This window comes from Orussus abietinus, unplaced genomic scaffold (assembly GCF_000612105.2).
Source record: "Orussus abietinus isolate OABI.00-Male unplaced genomic scaffold, Oabi_2.0 scaffold44, whole genome shotgun sequence".
Classification (NCBI taxonomy): domain Eukaryota; kingdom Metazoa; phylum Arthropoda; class Insecta; order Hymenoptera; family Orussidae; genus Orussus; species Orussus abietinus.
Window position 1 is genome coordinate 36,672 of NW_019394518.1, and position 20,525 is coordinate 57,196.

The following is a 20,525-nucleotide window of genomic DNA, read 5'->3' on the forward strand; positions in this document are numbered from 1 at the left end:
TAAGCTCATTTAAATACGTACCCCGTTTCTTTCATCTCCATTCACCATTTCCGAGAGAAATTAACATAATGAAGAACGGATGCATCTTCGGGTGAAATTTACGTCTTTTTAATTTTTACTTTCAAAGTGGAGATAAAAGTACGACATTCTGCGCGCAATTTTTTTTTTTCGGAATTCCAATGGGAAAGAGCGACCGAAAGTAAATTAAATTCGTGGTTTCAGTTTTCAGGACGAACAATTAAATGGAGCAAAGAGCGACGCAAAGCCACGCGTCTGGGGACGATAGTAACGTCAGATTCGAGAATCGCTTAACGCGTGTAATTACTAATTCCAGAGGGGCGTAAATCGAATACACCTACGTGAAATTGTTTGAAATTCTCCGAACGACAAAGCCACGAGCCAATCGTGCTTCGTTTAGGTGGCGCTGACGTGTCAGAGAGAGAAATGCAGTAAACGACAGTCACACCCTGGCCTTATGGAGGGTGCAAAATCACCCGCTTTCCCGTAGAAAGACCCACTCGCAATGTGACCTAAAATCTATAACTTTGAAAAAGGTTTTCTAACCCTGAAACTCCAATTCGTCCCCTATCCCCAAACTATCAGTATTCCACAAAGGTAATAAAATGTGTCCTAAAATCACCCTGTTAAAAAAATTCATTAAGTTCATACACTTTTAGTACATAAGGTTGCAGTAAAAATATAAATTTGATGTCTTGATAGTGAATTAGTGTACATTCAATATAGAATTCTAAGTAAATTTACAATTTTATAACATCGTGTTGTAATCTTGTGAAATTGCGGAGAAAGATTATAAATTTGATACCCGAAAGGCATTTAGTACGCATCGTTTGCAAATTTTTTCCATAACATATATTATAAATTTATGACATATATTTACTACATTTATAATACATGTTATACATTGTATTTGAAAATTTGTTATAAAATTAGTACACCACGTCTGAATAAAACTTCCAAGAAAAATGTTATAAAATTATAATTATTTTTTTTAACAGCACACTGCACGTGCATGTTAATTTAACTGTAATATAAGAGAAGAAGAAATAAGAAGGTAGCTAGAACACGGACGTTTAAAAAAGGTAAAAATCGATTGTTAGCAGGAATTTCGATTAATTACCCGAACGCTCAATATCTTCAGCTTTTTCGTTTTTTGCAAAATACGAGGCAGGAAGTTTTGCCTCCTTCGGATTTAGTTCAAAGAGTAATTGCTTCAGATTTTTTCATTAACAAAGGGAAAGGGAGGCTTCCCGAAGGTTCAAGGAACCTGGGAGGAGGAAACTCGGATAAAAGTAGTCAGAGAGCTAGGTGCGACTGCAGATGAATAGGCCTATAAACGTGAGGGCCGTAAGCGCGTTATTTCTCCAGTTTGAAAGTTTCAAACTGAAAAGCGTGTAACGACGGCCAAGGGAGAAGCTCGAGCTGCGAAGCAGGGATTCTTAAGCAGCTTCCTAAAGAATTTATAACTGAAGAAATTAAAAATTCACGACAGCCGAGTCGTTGTGCTCCTCGTTGCTTCCGTCATTATCGAGCGACGATTTCCTCGGAGATTTTCTTCAATTTTCTTTCTCGTTTTCCCGACGATGTTGTTCGAGATTAGAAAAGAAAAATCGTTACATGGTCGTTAAACGCGTTGGAACTGGAACCTCTAAGTTGAAACCATTTTCAGCTGTTATTAATTATTTTTAATAAAAATAATTCCATTCAATGCTCTCACGTGTTCGGTACTGGTTTGTTTTGGCATAATTACTTTTAGTTCTTATTTGTATTACTTTCATTTCTCTTCAAATAATAATAATTAACTGGGATTACTGACGCAGTAACGTAGAACGTAGACGTATGACGTAGTAAAGTAGAAAGTCCAAGTCGCAACGGCGAAGAAGGCGAGGGGTGCGTCGTTTCCCCGAGTGGAATAATTTTTCAACCTTTCCCGTTGAAGTAATGACGGGTGAGAGAAGAGCGAAATCTAATAAAAGCTCTCGCAGAGACGCACTTCGATGTACCTGGGCTCTAGAACATGAGAAATGGATCGGAGCCGTCTTTAACGGACGGGAGATGGACGATGGATACGTGCCCTGGACGCGGCCGTTTAACGTCGGGTTTGATCCACAAAGGGAAAAGGATTCGTGCAATTTGTTATCGAACCCTCTTGGGAAATTCGTGCAGGTATTTCTTCCGAGATGTGCAAGTGACACCTCCAATGGATCTGCCATATGAAAGCTTGATTAAAAAATATAATAAATGGTATTCCCTACGAATTATTCCCACAATTTTCAGCTTTCATTATTTAAAATAATTCCCATGGATCTATACATTATTTACACGTAATCGAATATCTAGTAGACGAATTAAAGGATCATTATGTCGCTCTCAAAGTGTGTGGGTTTGAAACGGATAGAAACTTTTTAAACATTTTGTTTTATGCAATTTAATATCGTAGACAGAGACGGGGCTGTGTATTAGGTTATAGAATAACTTCTCTTTTGTGGGTACTTCGGAAGGTAGCGTTGAACAATTTTTTCCATTTACGTTGGCACGTTGAATGGCGGATTCTTTCAAGGCAGGTCAACGGTTCGCCATATAAGAGCCAAGGGGTATAAGGGGAGCGTAATAAATCCCCAGGCATTCCCCGTAATTGCTCGTTTCTAATGGCGTTATGCACTTTTACATCGTGTCTCCGCGATTTTATGATGGTCGTAAGAAGGGAGTCGGTGGATCGTCGTAAGCGTGTACAACCGCGGTTTGAAGACCCACTATCCGTCCACTTTCTTCAAGAAGAATGCAATCCGCCATATTGGAGACTTATATGGCGATTTCCACTCGGTCGCTTCAATGGAGGGTACTTTTTACGGAGCTCGTTTCTCCGCTATCTAATGAATCTTCGGTGACACTGATAGAAAACTTTTAACGTGGCGATTTATCTTGAGTCGCGTTGCTTGAGTATAACCCAGAGGGAGTTCTCATGTCCTGAGTGGCACAGGACATACAAAAATTCTAAAAAATACAAAAACCACGAGAAGACGTCAATTAAAACAAGGATTCAAGAGCACAACGAAAATAATAAATACCGTAGAAAGAACAATTAAACGTTCGATAGGATTAATCGAATTAGACGACATCAAGTTACATCTTTTCATGTTACATACTTTTTATCTACTCCAGAATGACAAGTTAGGTAAAAGTGACATCATTTTATATGGGGATGAATATGTCAACTTTTGACGTAAAAAGTTTCCCGCCAGCCACGTGTTGCAGCCACGGTGTGCATCTGTGACAACTTGCGTAAAAGTGAAATCGAAAATGAGATGGCAGGAAGAGGCCAGAGTTTCACGTGGTGGCTTCGATTCAAAGGACCCCACGCTAGCATCGTCGGCTCTTTGAAACGCGCACATATTCGATATGCATATTCTCGATGAACTTGAGAAGAAATAGTTTGGTTGGCGGACTCACCGGGAAGACAGCTGACTGCTTTCTCCTCGTCGGAGCATTTCTGTGTCAGCCATAGATAGTCGAACCATTTGATCACCTTTACCTGGAGATGATTTGGCACCCTCCGCATCCTCATGTATGTCTTCACGCCGTCGAGTTTAGCTGTAATCACACGTAATATGCTCATATTAATATATAGTAATAACAGAAAATCCATATACTAAAAACCGTCAAATCCCGCATTCGCCCTCAACTTGCGTTTAATAATTTTTGTCAATTCAAAAACGTCGATATGATAATTTACCAGGGAAAGAAAATCCCGTGCAAATGATAGAGGCTGCGATTTGTTCATGGTATTTATTAATACGATTTTTCTCAGAGCATTCATCGTACTCGTCAAAGTATATCATCAAGAGCCGCGGGAAATGTTGAAATATTGATATTGCCAGTTATTAGGAGATATCCGATATTCCGATGTTGCAGTGACGTTTCAAATTGTGTGTCGAATAAGTAATTGTTCAGGGAAAATAAGGAGTATATATTTTAAGTAAATTATCGAGCGATAAGGGAATACTTCGGGTGTTCTTGACGGGAACTTTGAGAATTTATGCGGGAAATGGGATGGAAGAAATAGTGTCGTTTAGTGGACTAACGTGAACGCTCGTACCCGGGAAATGGTGATCGACACTTTTGATAAAAGGGAAAAGGCGAAATCTCTCTTATCATGGAGGTCCCACCACGTGTCAGCGTAGCGCCGTTCCGTAAAGCGTTTACCTAAGCGGAGACTATTCCGCGAGACGTCTATCACCGTGTACGAGCCACCCTTCGTTGCATTTTTTGTAAAACCCCGGAAAAAAGAAAAAAAAAAGAAAAAGGGAAGATACACCGAGGGGACGGGCGAATGAAAAATGTGGGCGATAAGTCGACACCAGATGGCGCGGTGCTCGCTTTGGTCGATCTCTGCACGATATCCCACGAACCTTCCTTCCGCGGCGAAACAAAATTGCTCTTTTACAGCGGCCCCTCGTAAATCCACTGAAATTTCCCTCCCCGCAGCTATCGCACTCGTTATCTTCGCTCCGAATCGATTCCGGACAAACTCAGGACTACCGATAGTTCCAGGAGTGCGTTCCCTCCGACTATCGCGCCTCCCTTTTTCTATTTCCCCGCACCATCCCAATAAGAGAAAAATAAACCACCTTGGAAAGTACCGAGGTATGATAAGGCCGGAAGTTCTCGGTTTTTCGATTTTTATAATTAGACGCCTCTTTAATAGGAGTAATTGCGCAATGAGTATTTCAATGTACATATTAATAGATTGTACTTTGTATTAGATTGTATTAATAGATCGTAATTAAGTGTGCTCTTTAATTGGAGTTGTGTTACTTGTTTCGACTTTGGGAGATTGCAACGCAAATCTAAAATTTGGCGGTCATTTATTTGGACGCTAATCGAGGAGCAATGGCGCTTAATCCGTAATTGGTACGACAGGGTGGCACCTGATTCGCAATTATTTGTCTTAATCCTTAATTGGTACGGCAGGGTAGCACCTGATTCGCAATTATTTGCCCCCGCAGCAGATCCCATTCGTCCCGTCGATAATGATTTACTAAAGGGAGCAAATCCGATGTACGCATCCAGCTGCAAGTACGCGTCCTTGCACCTGCATCTATTGGTCTGATCGATAATTACGTGTACACCTGAATTCCCTCCAAAGGTACTGGCTAGCCCATCGGTGCATGAATAACGTTCAAGGTGTTCTCCACCGGAGATTAATAATCCACGGCAGCAATTCGGAAAATCACGAAGTTCGTTTAATTTTCCTTCACAGATAACCGTAGAAAAGAAGAAACCAAAAAATGTAAAATCTCCAAGGGTCGTTTCCATCCCCCTTAACGATTCCTTTCTCAATTCTGGTGTTTTTAATGATTACTTGTACAATGAATAATGTACGCTTTTACTTGCAACTTTGTCAGTTTACTCACATATCGGAAAGTCACGTGCAATTCAATCCAACTATCGAATTTCTTGCGAGGACAGGATACCATCGCACGTTAGGATAACACATTGAAGATAACACGATACTCGCGGCTGGGTAAACTTTATTGTTCCGGCTAGGTGACAATAAATCCTCGTCTGTATTGGTTATCGTTATGCGCCAGTCTTAAAAGGAAATTCTTTTCCTTCCTTTATCGCATCTCGCCTTCCCCCAATTTTCCGCATGGCTATTATTAATGCTTGGACATTTACGACGATCGGATCCGATAAAAAGCGGGCAAGAAATATCTATTTATTTTATGCATGGAGGAATTTCCGAGCCCGAGATAGAAACCAAGAAAAACTGCAAATAAATAGCCAAAAATTGTGAAACTACGAACAAGTATATGAAAATAATTGCAGAGGTTGGGTGCTGGTTCGAAATACGGGACACAATACATTAACAGCATCAATCTCTCGTCCAATCAACGCGCGCGATTAAGTAAAGTGCGTATCGAGCGTGGCGGCCATGTGATGGATTTGTTTAATGCATTTTTTATAACGTCGCCGGGGAGCGCATGTTTCTCTCGCTCTCTCTTTCTCTCGTTTCCTCTCGAAGAAGATCGCCGGCGCAGTTACTGGCCAACGGTCTGTCGGACTCAAAGAAAAAAACCCACCCTGGGTCGGCATTTTTTACAGGTAATAAAGTAAAGTATTACGCGCGTCCAATCCGACAGGACGGTTCGAGCGCCATCCATAAAAGTCCAACAAAGTCCTGCACCCGAGAGCGCGGCTCGCGAGCGACGAGTTTGTTTGATGCATTTTTTATGGAGGATCGATGGGAGGAAGTATCCTTCACCGAAGAGGTGCGGAATAACGTCTGCAACGACCCGGAAGATAAATAGCCCCGCGAAGAGCTCCGGAAAAATCGGCCGAGCTCGGAGGCTCATGGTTTTGAAATAAAAAATAGATTGAAAAGGTGTATCTAATTTTGGTACGGATATCTAACGTGATGCGAAAGTGACGTCAAAGAGGGATATACGGAATCGTTTCGAATTTTACAACGTGAATATGGAGGCTATAAAGAAGGTCCTGACAAATGGAATTTCGATTTTAAAGAAAATTATTTATAGATGGTTGTGAAATCTCACATGAAAAATGAAATTGTATGGGTATTAGGATCTTCCTACTAGCCTCCATATTCACATTGTAAATTTGAAATAATTCGGTACACTTAGTTCAGAGAAAAGTTTCATGAACGATTGACTCCTCGGATATCACTTTCGCATCCTTTTAATATGGATACATTTCGATGTCACTCAAAAGACAATGTATCCAGAATCTTTTCCATGTATTTTATGTACGTCTATGTATGCCAGTATTGGATAAATAAAAATGAATAGAAGAGTACTGGTTTTATTATGCTCATGGCGGTACGAGAATACGACGGCGGATCGCTTAAATCCAAACGTAGCTTTCGTTGAGTGTGTCGCACTAATGGTCTAATGCAAATGCTCGTGCGATCGTCCATGTGCGAGACCACGTCGAGGGGTCCATCGGATTACACCGATGGAGCCACCGATAACAACCAAATCCGGATTAATTTACAACGAATTTACATTGTTCGTAATATCGTCCTCGTCTCCCTCGGGTACTCGCGAACGCATCTAATGCGCGCACGCCGAATACGACGTTTACAGGGGAACAATAAGATATTCGAGATTAAAAACTTTTCCACATCCTGATGAACTTTCATCTCCGGAGGAAATATCGGATATAAATACAGAATACATGTAAAATGGAAGCGAACTCGTTTGCATAGTTTTTTAAAAGACCTCCCCACCCTGTGTAGCACGGCATGCAGAAAATTTCCGGCTACTATAAATGCAAAGTTCAATGTTTTTGTGAATTCCTCAATTTGCTACGAGGTACATCTTGACCAGGGATGGAGGCGTCAGGTATAGCTCGTACCGTTCAAGATTGGAATCCATTTGCGAGTCAAGTAAGGAACGCGAGGAGGGAGGTTCGCGAGGTTTGCGGGCTCTTTACGGTCCCTTTACGGTCGAAACTGCGTACCGCGGTTGCCCACAAAGGACGGCCATTCCTTCGTGGAAAAGGAGCCAATTCCCCGTCGCTATTATTAAGCCGCGGCCAGGCTGCTGAGTAAAAATAGAAACAAGATCCTAACCGTGTCAACAGCCCGCGAGGACCCGGTAATTAATTTCACGCTCACGGGGCGGCGCCGAGGCCCTCTCTCGGGTTCGGCCAACCCGGTCTCGCAAGCGGGGACTTTGCAGTCGCAGTTGCCGAACCGAGCCCTGAAATTACCGTGTCGAGTTTGCCCGGAAAGTAAAGTCTTTCCTCCCTTCGAGGGAAAGGCTACCCGGGGCGGAATTCGTGGCCAGGGGTTAAATATGCTCGGAAATTGGCCGCGTCCGGTAGGAGCCCTCGGGCTGCTTGACGATATTGTGGCCGGGTTGTAACTCGAGCAAGGCTATTGCTCCGGACATTTCGTGACGTGACGTTGCTGTGAATGCAGTTCTTTAAATGCACTCGGAAGAAGCGGGGATTTTCCATCATTTTATTATTTCTATTTTATTCTTATTTCTCGGGGTGTCGGAGTACCTGGGCTGTCTAACCATACGTTGACTTTTACTGTCGTGAAGTGTTTGACGGAGGATATTATGGTCGGGTGGTATCTCAAGCAAAGCTATTGTTCCGGACATTTCGTGGCGTGATGTTGCAGTGAATGCAGCTCTTTAGACGTACTCGAAAGAAGCGGGCATTTTTCATTACTTTTGTATTTATAGTTTATTTTTATTCGCTGGTCCGTAGAAATAGCTGGGGCTGTCTGACCATGTATTCACTTTCACTGCCGTGGAGTGTCCGAATGGCGATGTGTAGTTGGGTTGTAACTCGAACAAGGCCACTGTTTCAGACATTTCGTGGCGTGACGTTGTAGTGAATGCAGTTCTTTAATTCCACTCGAAAAAAGCGGGGATTTTCCACCATTTTTTATTTATATTGTATTTTTATTTGCCAATGTGAATAGCTGTTTAATCGTACGTTGACTTTCATTAATATGGAGTTTCTGACCATATGTCGACTTTAACTACTACCAAGTGCATGCGTTGAGTTGTCGCGATATACTACAACAGATTAAAAGCGATTCTCTATCTTGCGAAGTAGCGTCAAATAATTTTATGCAACGAATATAAATAGCAATTACCGATGATTGATATTACAGCAAATTATTCCTGAAGTTGTAATACTGGAGATAATTTGTCCAGTTTCGGTTTTAGTCCGTACTCATGCCAGGAAGATCGAGTTATCTTTGTATTGTACAGAGACTCTTTCCATTTATGCGACATTCTTCGAGATGGCGTCTTTCGTCTCGACGGTTCGGCCCCTTCCTAATCTCGCAGCTCGAAAGGTATCTTTGAATTATTCATAACCAGACTGTTTTTCTCATACATTAATCATGCGAGCCATCCGAGATTCTCGTTACGCTCTACGTACTGTGCATATAAAACTAACGATACCATTATTAATCGCCATATTGAAAAATAGACAACGGTTTGAAGGAGTCGGTGTTAAAAAAATTGACGGCGCACTTTAGTCGCCTCGTCGATTTCGATTTAATATTTCCAAGAAATATCGTCAGAAATTATTTTATTGCTCGCGAATGGTTCACGGAATCGATATTCCCGAATGCCACATATTCGAAATAATGCAAATTAGTAATTTGATATACCAACTGCTACATTTCAGCGGTCTGTAGGCATTTATGAGGCATTTGTTTATTAATTAAATTATACTACTTCAGCTTTACATTTCACTCTACAAAATATGCCGTGGTTCAAGTTACTTCATTCGAGGTATTTTCGATTTTGGTAATTCCCCTGAGTACACATTTTTGAGAATTTAATCTACTTTCATCGTCCTGAACTTCGGAATCACCATAAACTGTGGCCTACCACAATGGCTGCGGAGGGTAAAAACTCGTAAATTCGAGGCCACGTTAATGTATTTCCCGGAGCAAGTGCAAACTCTAATCAACCCTATCGGTGCATCCGTGTTTACCGCTTAAGCCTCATTTCCACGTTATGCACAGAACGTGATCTCTGGAAAGAAATCCGCAGAAGTAGTGGCATTCGTTTGCATCGAATATAGCAAAAGTACGGAAAATCGAGGAAAGCCGCGAACGTGAGAGAAGGTTGTAAATCTCGGTGTCGGATTTTTTCCCAAGACACTCGCTTCCATGGAATACGAAAACAGAATGACCACCGTACACTAGGCGCTGAAAATACTACCAGGGATTCCACACATAAAATGCGAGAAATCCCGCGTGTAACGGTGAGAAATGCCGGAAGAAATATTACTTTCCCACATATTATGATTCCTTTCCTTAATGTAAAATCCCATGAAAAATGTCGCGTGACTAATTACGGATGCAACTCGATTTATTCCAATCATCCATTACTTCCTGAAGGCTTTTTGATATAAATTGCCCTCAAAATGTAGACCCACCCTGCTGGAGTAATTTACGAATGGCGGGGTGCATTTTTCTCTCTCAGAGAGGGGCAGCCCGGGGTGATAATTTCTGCCCCCTCGTTCGTAATCGTAAATGACAAAGTGCGATTCGGAGGGCACATTCCCATTTCGTCGATTCCGCCCGGGTAGGTGGAGCAGAAACGATGCATTAAGTCGTAAAACGCGGAGGCGCGCCTACTCGCGATACACATAAACACTCGTATACGTTCTTGTTCCCTTTTCCTCAACCATGACTTATCCTCGAATTCAACGAGTTCTTCTTCAGGTTTAACAGTCCCATTCGTAAATCTCCTTGGTCAAGGTGTACATTTTCGCAAGCGAGGTCCTGCGCCGTTGTCCATGCTCCTTCATGGTTGTTTATAGGTTTTCCAGTCCCCCGCGGTATTCTGGATACGTGAACGTTTATTTCCGCGTTTTCGTGTAAATCCTTGCTCGAGAAAGGCTTAGATGAACGAGTCTTCCCGTGGGATCTGGACAGGAATTACGTTCTTGGATTACGATTCTTCCGGTGGATGCGCGTAAAACTTTCCGGGTCGTCATCGTCGTCATATGACAAGGGATTCATTTTTTAAATTCACAGGATGTCTACGGAGAACAGTGCGTCAGAAAATCCCACTCTTACCTCAAAGACACCGCACATAATTTATCTCTCATATAGACGTGAACGCATTTCTTTCCTTTCATACAAATTTCTCCATATTCTGGCTACTACGTAAACGCAACGCCGGTTATCGGAATTTCTCAATTCTCCATGAGGTACAATCTAATTTTACATTAACATGCAACATGACAACGGTCACATACACGTTTTAATATAGCACGTCTGATGTGCAAAAATTTCTCGTTTTAAATGTATTCTCCAGAACTTGCTTTTTATTCGATTATGTTATTTCGATATTTGAGAGTACAAAAAAAAATGCAAGTGGCACGACTAACAGAACGAGTCCGCAAAATCCATTTCGGAGGTTTAAAAAAGTACTTTTGTGGGCGATATTTCCCAACTCGGAGGGGAAAGCTCACTTTCCCCCGAGCTTGTCCCGATACGAGATAAAGTTCCAGTTAATAATTCGCTGCAGCGCAATCTACATGACCCGTGATTTAACACCGGTACTCGTTTTAAGTGGACTGGACCCACTCACCCCGATAGCGGCAATTTCATTCCTCCTCGTCGGCGAAGAAACTGAGGAGGACACTTTCGTTAAGCGTGGACCCCCGTAGGTGTCGCGTTCTAGGTACTCTTAGCTTCTGGATAATCTTAGGAAGGCGACGAGGCGCCGATGATCTCCGGACGCCCTCGCTAGTCCAGTTCCCGACCTTACCGACCGACGGGGCTGGTTTTCATTTAGCTAAAAGCAAAATATGCCCCGTTTGCGCCACCCGTTTCCACCCACCTCCGCCCACTTCCACCCACCGCCACCCACTTCCACCCACCGACGGTCGCCGGGCGCACAGCGGTCACCCTTCAATGGCGTTCAATTTTCCGTAATGGCTTCTCTCGCGTCAAATGGTCCTCGGCGATGGTGAAGGTGGTGGAGGTGGTGGATGCGACGAAGACGGGGATGGAGGCGGTGGTTGCGGCGACATTGACGAGATCGCGCTTCGAATAGCGCCTCGCTTTACGTCCCTTCCCACGAATGCAGGTGTCTACGTGAAATACAAGGCAGGAATACGAGGTGCTCATGGTGGCCCTCGCCGCAAGACTCGATCGATTTACCACGGTTTACCAAAAACAGAGAGCGGTGAGTTACACCCTTTTAGTCCCGGAGATGTGTAGATGCCTGTCTCAGGGAATTGCTCAATCGCTGGGGAAACACGAGGGGAGACAGGATGTACCGAAGAAGGAGTTAAATCATTGTACTCAGAGGAATCGTAAAGACCCAACCATTCGGTACCAAGGAGAAGTTACAACGAAAGCCGATCGATCGGCCATCGATACTCGACACTTTATACCAATACGCGTTTTAATTAATAGTCCTTGAAGTTTCGAGCCGGAAGCGATTAATTTAACCCGTCATGCTTCGGACAAGCCGGGAGGAGATGTCGGGAGGTAAAAAGGGGGTGACGAGAGAAGCTGATCGATCGGTTATCGATATATCCGTTGCGGTCGGCCCTGGCCGTAAACCTCGAGTCGGTCGGCGAGGAAATAAAAGCCCAGACCCGGGACGTGCCTCCCGAAATGGGTCCAGGATTCGGCAGGATTCGGGAGGATTCGGGTCACGACCTTTGACCCGAAATCGAGGAAACGACGGAACGAGAAAACGACTGGCCGGCCGGACGACGGAACGCCGGTGGACGGGGAAAATCTCGAGGGTCCCGAGGATATTCCCTGGACGACCTCCCGAGGGAAGGCTCTCTTGTCCGGCTCGTCTTAACGGAGGGAATCGAGGGGTTTCCTTCGACCGGGATCACGAAAGTCGCTTGACCTCGGATATCGAACCTGGGATAACGACCCGGAGCGACATATTCCGACGAGGGACTCCTCCCCGGGTGTGGGTACACCGATTTTCGAACGGAACTCGTGCTTTGCGCGAAACGACGAAATTACGAGGATAATTGGGGGCAATAATCCTTTACAGGATCCGTGTCGGGAATTCAAAACATGTATTCTAAATACAATTCTAATTGAAACCCGGGAGGAAACGGTAATTACGGGTGACTGATATGTATACTTGCATAGAGTGTAATTATGATAGAATTGTTGAAACTTTTTAATGTGTGCTTTATATCATTTGTGCATTCCTTCATGTAACAGTACGTATCCTGAACAGGTTGTGATTACGATAAAATCGTAAGAGGTGCATTTTAAAAGGTTTGAACTCGGGATTTTTATCGTTTATGCTTTGTTTTATGTAAATGCCGGAGGATTTATAATTTTAAAGTGAATATAGGATTTTCGAGGGTGGGAGAAAATCACGGGATCGAGATTCTTCCCTTGTGAGTGGATTGTTAAGGGGATCCTCCGGTGGAGGTAATGTCGCCGGAGATTCGCAGCGCGAGAACGGCAAATAACATATTACGATTCGGAATTACCACTCAGCTTCTGGCGGATCCTGCTAAATTTCAATCTCTGTCCTCTCGCTCGCTCTTAATGGTCGGGATGCTTAGGTCACTCGTCCCGGGAAGAGGAAGGAAGACATAATCGAGGTGCCGCCTTGTCAAGAGGTCTTATTAAGGGGGTAGTCCGGCACGCAGATCAGAAATTTAGGTCCCTTTCTGTACAGTATCCGAGAATTTCAAATTTCCAATTCAAACGTGCCAATATCAATATTTACAATATATTTTACACACCTTCATCTCGATAAAGCTAATATTAAATCTCCAACTGTTACTCTAAGCAAATGACCAATATTTAATCTTTGCGCTTCCGAGTTTACCTATTACGACATCGAGGCCCTTTAACGTTATGGCTTAACATTCAAATCATAATTCCTGAAAATTAATTGCGTAGATGAACGTGGTCAGAAAGCTTATAAATAACCGAAAGAAGAATTTCTCCCCGACCCCAGTGTTCCGAACAGCCCCTTGATATTAAGGTACCACCTTAGTTTAACGGCGTGCCGTTAAATGGAGAGCCGCCCGAAACGTGCGCCTCGGAACGACTTAAAGGACACATTCCCTCCTAATATCTCAGACGATATCCCGAGCAGAAGTGGCGACAATACGTGCGAATAACATCCCTCGACGTTTCAAAGGCCGAAAACATCCATCCCCGTGGAACCCGTCCTGGCGTCCTCTTCCGAGCGATTTCTCTGAATTCTCGCGCAACAAAGCCAACACGGCGAATATAAATGCCGGCCGTTTCGGGTAGGAAGTCGATAAAGTTGAAACGAAACACCGCCTTTTCTTGGCCGAGGGCCACGCCTCGAACAAAAGGCCGCCTCAAAGAGGGCGGCTCGATTTTTCCGAAACGCCGAAAAGGGGTGGTTTCGGGATGATGAGAGTTTTTCCGGCCGACAGATAAGAATCGAAGTTCCAACTCACAGGGGGGGGTAATCGGCCGAGCGAAATCATCCCTCGTCAAGATTCGAGGGGGAAGACACGGAAAAGTGTCAAGTGAAACGGAAACCGTGGAATCGGGAGAGAAACGGAAGTTCGGCTCCGTAAATCGCGTTTTTCGCGGGAAGGGAGGGGAGTGGGAGGAAGAAAGAGTGGGGAAGAGGGTGGAAGGGTGGAAGGAAAAGACAGGGGTGGGAGACCAAGTCGGGGGCCAAAAAACTAGGCGATCGATCACAGGAAAATGAAGACCGATGGAGTCGCCCCGGGACGACCAGGATTGTGGAGTCCTTGGCTCTCAGGCCCGGACAACCTACAAAGCTTCAATTTCTATGGCGGAACTCCTTTATTAAGGAAAATCCTTTATTCCGCGATCGCGGCGTCTTCGAGCGACCTCACCTTAAGAATAAGGGATGGCGCTTCGGGCGTTGCATATTTTACCCATTTTCCACATATTACACACGTTTTCTTGAGGATACAAAATTGTTGTAATTCCGGATTTTGCAATATCTCTCCTCTCAAGAAGATATCTGTTTATAATGATGCCTTAACAGCCAATATTGCCCTTCGTCATAAATATTATTGACGGTTATCATGTCCGTGTTATTTAGGATTTTGTGTTTGATGCGGAATGTCTTCCCAGGAAAAGCTTTAAACTCGTGCGGCACTTGCCATCTTTTATTTTCTTTTTATAAAAGACAATTGTCAATTTTGTTCATTGCCCTGATTCCTTATGCAGGGATATTTAGAATTCCACCCTTCATGCAGGGATATTTAGAATTCCACCCTTCATGCAGGATATCGTTTAGAGATACCTTCGAGCTCATGACCCATCAAACGAGTCTCAAAGAGATCGCAGGACCGACGTTTCGCGAAACACCGGAGCTTATGTGTAAATTTACCTAAGGGTTTAGCAGGGGTTCAGATGAAAGGGAAAAAATTAAGGAAAATCCACAGCGGGTCGCTTTTGCTGGGAAAGATGGTGGAGGTTGTCGAGCTCTACGGTAGCAGGAAGGAACAGGGGGCGTTTTCTCCGGGGCAGGGGGTCTTTCGAGGAGAGGAAGACTGTGCTTTGATATCCCCTAAGTTGGAGCGAAACGCGTAAACATGGATGCGGCTTTCCGCGGTACTGACGTCAATGTCGGCACTAAACAGAACAAGAAGACCGTCCTGCGACATTGCTTCGGGCTCGAGCTTCTCGGCTGAATACCGATGCCACATGAGCTCACGGAGTTGCACACCTTGCTCCCCTTGCCATTCGAACTGTACTCGGATGTAAAAGGGAAAGAACAATGCCAGAGCCACCGTTCCCCCATTATCGGGCGGTATTATTCCTTGTAATTAAACCTTCTATGGGGAAGGCAATCGTTATAAACGAACAATGCCTGGTAAAATAAAAGAGCCAACCACGTGTATCTAATATATATTATTATTTGATATTTCCATCAAGGTTCGTTGTCAATAAATGTTAAGAACACCAGCTCCGAATCTGATGGGCAAAGCTCAAAAAGGTTACAAATGGGGACGGTATTCTTTGAATGTTTTCTGAAAGAATTCATTCGCGTTATGCGACTTTCTTTGTCGATTGTTTCTCGATGCTAAGGTGCGCTTGTCGAAGTGTTAGAAGGCGCTTTGTGTAGATTTTGGGAAACGGCGGGAAATTCAGTTAGCGCATGCAGTCGTCTCGAGACTCTCTTAATGATAAAAAAAAATCGTCCCATATCAGGGAGGTTTCTCCCTTTATGTTTCCTCCGCGAGTCACTCTCGAGAACGTACGGGGTGTACAGGAACGTACGGAAGTACGGAGCTTTTTGAAAGCTTCCATGCGTCGGGTTCTTCTCTGTTTTCACTTTCATCGCGCAAGGTGCGAGGTGGCATTTTCAAGCAGACTTACGGGGGGGTCCTGTAAAAAATTCAGCCGCGTCGAGAGAGAAGTCGTTCACCTCTGCAATGAATAAAAACGGCCGAGACTTTTTTCACCCCTTTCGGCCCCTTGAATTTGTCAGTAGGGGTTGTTACAGTTTCCTTTCCCTCGCGAGGGCTCATTACGACCGACACCTCGTGCGAGGGAGAAATGCGTCGTATGTAGCGTGTACCATGAGAACAAGTACCGTTTTTAATACCTGAGTTTATACCAACGTGAAAGGGGAAAACGTAAAGAGAGTTGTTTGATAGTTAACTTTAGTCCGGTTGAAAAAAGTGGAGGTTTCTTTCGACATGTAGAAATTAGTGTTTCAGGCCATAAAAGAGAAACCGCCACAGGAATTCTTGCACCGAATAACAAGCACGGAATTCTTTTAATTCTGATAATTTCGATTTTGCAATGACTAATAAGGGACGTAATTGTTTTTAATATCGCGGGGGTTTCCGTAACTGGCGAAACAATTCTACAGTTCTAAAAATATATTTTCACGACTTCAGAATGTCAATTTGATGTTCTCTCGACATTTCTTAACATCATAAGAATCGACATCATTAATATTATATGTACATATATATATACATATAAATTCAATACTTATACAAACTTTTTCATCTTATACGAGTTTAATAAATATAACGTAACACATAGCATAATGCGCAGTATAATCATATCATTTTCATTTATTTAAAAAAAGGGCATCCAACCTTTTTTCCCTTCATTACCGCTTATTAGGAGGGACACTTTGTGAGTTTTCAAGTAAACCACACGAGTGCGCGTATTTATGGAGAGCTGCGAGACGGTCGGTGCAACCTGAAACTGCATCCTGCAGTGGATTGCATCGGATGTATTACCGTGTGTTATGCGACCACCTCCTCCCCCTACGAGATTATCTTAGGGCAATTCGACGGTCGGTTTGGCGAATAAGAGAGGGTATTTCGCCTACCAAGGAAGGAAGCTTGTGTTGATTTTATGAAATTAACCAGACAAGGTAAACACCACTGTGCCGGTGGCTTCGGCTTCTGCATTATTCACGTTGCCTCGGATCAACGAGCCCTCGCCGGTTGTACATTGGGTTCTGCGTATACTTGCGCGACTTTTCGTGGTACGTCAATGTTTGCCCAATAAACTTTCCGCTGGTTTTGCGCACCGGTTATCGAGAGTGCAACTGCAGCGAGCAATTGCACGGAGCAACTGCGGCGAGCTACTCGGTAAAGAGCGAGTTTTCCCTCGCTTAGAATTCCCCGAATACGAATCGGGTTTGTTTAGGTTTCGGGGGAGAGAAACAAAAGAAAACAAATGAATGTTTAGACACGGAAAATGTGGGTTCCCGCATTTTTTGAAAATTCTTTCATTTGCATGTCTTTTAAATAGGGGCTAAAGTGTGTTTTTTGTTCGGGATTAGCGACGAGGCATTTCTGATGGATATTGCCGCGGTAAGAAAATATGAATCTGATATGGTCTTTCCAATCACGTTGGAACGCCTGGCAGTTAATTAATGTTGCCGAGAGTTTTATCAATTAACGACTGCGACTGGTGTCAAACGAAAGAAACGCTTTCATCTCGCTGAAAACCTCTTTCCAGCCTCGTTTCTTCGTAATAAGTTACGTTATCGAACAATATCAAACGGTGACAAACATTGCGGACTTCGTTTAAAAATCCGCAACCCTCTCAACGTCCGGAACCGTAATTATTAATGAAAAGAATGAGTTATATAATATCAAGGGTGTAGCATGCTCTATAACGACCGATAACGTAAACCAAACATGCGTTGTTCATATTCTTAATCATCGTCGTTTATACCAAATGAACCGTTTATAAAAAAAATTACTTAAAGTCAAGCACATTACGAGTTTCACGAACGAAAAGAAACCAACAATGATGCAGTCCCTAATCATTTACAATAAAATAAATGATACGAAAGCAAGAACTTAACCAGCTTTATAACAAACTGCAACTTCGTCCGAACTTTAATTATTTACTGAAAGGGTTTACGCGAAATCAAGAACGTAACGAGCTCGACAACGAACGAAAAAACTGCTGAAATACTCTACCCGGGCCCTTAGTCATGAAACAACAAAATCGGCAAAAAATCAGGAACGTATCGAGCTTTACAACAAAAGCCTCCCGGAGACAACGGAAGCTGGAGGAAGGATCGCGAGGTAAATTTCGAAAGCCACGGCTAGCCGAAGCTCCTCTATTTTTCGGCCGATTGTTTCACGGGGAGATAGGTTCGGCGGTTTATCGATTTATCGTTAATTCCGACCAATTCGGCCGCGTCCGGAGTTCCGCATGCGGCCGTGCTTCCCTGCGGGGGGCGACTCGGCCTGGGAATCGGGGCGAAAACGAGAGAAAACCCCAGGGAAGGGGGGAGAAAGTTTTCCGGCGTGTTTGTCGCTCGTGAAAATTTCACGGCGACACGGCCGGCATTTCGGCAAAATTCCGCGGGCGTCGCGACGCATGGCCGCCGCGGCCGCCGCGAAACTGCGACCCTCCTCTAAGCCCCTGAATAATATAATGCAGTCGCAGTGCATCGCCGTTCTGCGACACTCTCGGCGTCGCAGTGTCGTTAAAACCCCGTTCGACGACCCTTTCCCGACATTTCCCGGATTGTTCCCTCGACTTTTAAGGTCTCGTCTTCGCCGTTCGTCTCCGGCGAATCCCTCCGTCTAAGTCGCGTTTCGCGGTGCGAAATGATGGGCTTTAACACGGCGCGAATTTCTCGCAGGATTTCGAGGCAGCCTTGAATTTCCCGGCGCATCTGCATATTCCTTTTCAAACGGTTTTATATGTAAAGAGAAGAAATTTTGACAGATTTACAGTTTTTACGATTTCTTTTAAGTATATGACTGGTGAACCCTAACTGGTTAACATGAGTGGCTTAATACGGGATAAAAATATTTCTTGATAAGAACTTTACGCGAGTATCGAATTCTTGAAATTTTCCTACATATTATTGGAAGCTTAGTCATTTCCTATGTATTTTATTTATTATGAAGAGCGTACAGAAGTCGTACTATCGAACGTCTTTTCTGTAAAAGGAAATCCTCTTCTCCGAGTTCTCCTCAGATTTGGCAGCCTTCGTTGGCTCGAACTTCTAAGAATGCGTCGACAAATTTCCACCGGCGACTTCGTTTCGTTATTTTTTACCCCTCTATGGGAGAGATAGAGCCCTACACGTGGATCGTGCAACTAGACTTCAAAGCTCCTCCTTACCCTCCCTCGATGTACCTTCCGTGAATATTTAACCCGCTCGCCTTGTCGACGAACTTGTCGCATCGATAACGAGCACCGCAGGCTTTATACTTATCCCCGTTGCTGCATATCCGCCAGGTCACCCGAGATGCGGTGAAAAAAATCCCCGGGTTGAAAAAATCTGCCGACTCAAAAAACCTACGCCGCCATTAAACACACATGATATATCGCGTTATCTTGAAAAACACGGATTCGCACTCAGGGGACGAACGGTCCACATCGGCGTAAAATAAACGGAGGATCATTTGACAAATAAAAGATAATTCCCTGAAATTTATCTCATCAAGTTTCCCGCTAAATTTTCATATTTTCACGTCACGTCTATTCGCCCGCGGCGAAATTGCGCTGGGCTATCTACTTTTTCTGAAAAAATAAATTAATGTTACAAAAATGCAAATCACTTCGTGGGTTGATTTTTTACTTTTCTCTCCGAAGTACTTTCGAGGGGAAAGATCCTTCATCTTCGAAAATTCTGATTTTATCGGACGGTCCTGATATACGTTTTTCGGGGTTTGCTTCGGGGCGCAATGTATATATGGTAATTTCTGCCGGATCCTTTTATCCGTGTGGGGAATCTCGTTTCGCTTCCTACCGGGGAATGTCATCTTGTCGAGGACAGGTACTACAACGGCGCGTTATCGATAACGCGTCGATCCGGGGTTTTTCCATCCGCCGGCGCCGTTCTACCCGTAGAAATTTCATTTATAGGCATTTGATTCGATTTGTTTATCGAACGACCGACAGCCGACGCCGATAACGGGCTCCACGACGTCGTAATAAGCTGAGAATAAAACGACAAGGGGATATAACGTCAATACTGTACGTAAGCAGGTGCAGCCGAAGTTTCCGCGATCTCCGGAAATTCAGTCGCATTTTCCTTTCAATCCCACGAGTGGTTTCCATCAATCCCGGGAAATGAAACCGTACCATCCATTTAATATTTATACAATTTCAATGTAACGTCTTGAATTTATATAACATTAAATTACTGCTACGCAGACCCAGTCTATGTTTGCTAAGGTAGGTTATACAGGAATTATAACATTTCATTCTATACAATTACGTATGAAAACTGTATAAAAAAAAATAGCAAATTTTATATAATTAATTAAACTAGTACCCAATATTTATAAATATACGAACAAGTGTCGGACTTTACAACGTTTTATCGGAGACATTTTAAAAATTGCAGGTCTGGCGTATTCTCGTTAAGACAGGTTATGATCTGCGTATTTATTTATTTTTTTCCCATAAACTGCATCTCAAAATAATTCCTGGTCCTCGATGGAAAAAACTGTATAGACATTTACAGACGACTTTTCGGATTTGAAGAAGACTGAATTTCTAACTTGATAGATTATTTCACGATCAACCTTTG

General features: G+C 43.6%; 1 protein-coding gene across 1 annotated transcript in view; it reads right to left on the reverse strand.

Annotated features, from left to right (window-relative positions):
• The window catches only part of LOC105698954 (cyclic nucleotide-gated cation channel alpha-3), a 99,090-nt gene that overhangs the window by 19,219 nt on the left and 59,346 nt on the right, over nt 1-20,525 (reverse strand). The window contains exon 8 of the mRNA XM_012423614.1: nt 3,469-3,609. Coding sequence (XP_012279037.1) covers nt 3,469-3,609 — 141 coding nt within the window. The remainder of the gene's footprint in view (nt 1-3,468; nt 3,610-20,525) is intronic.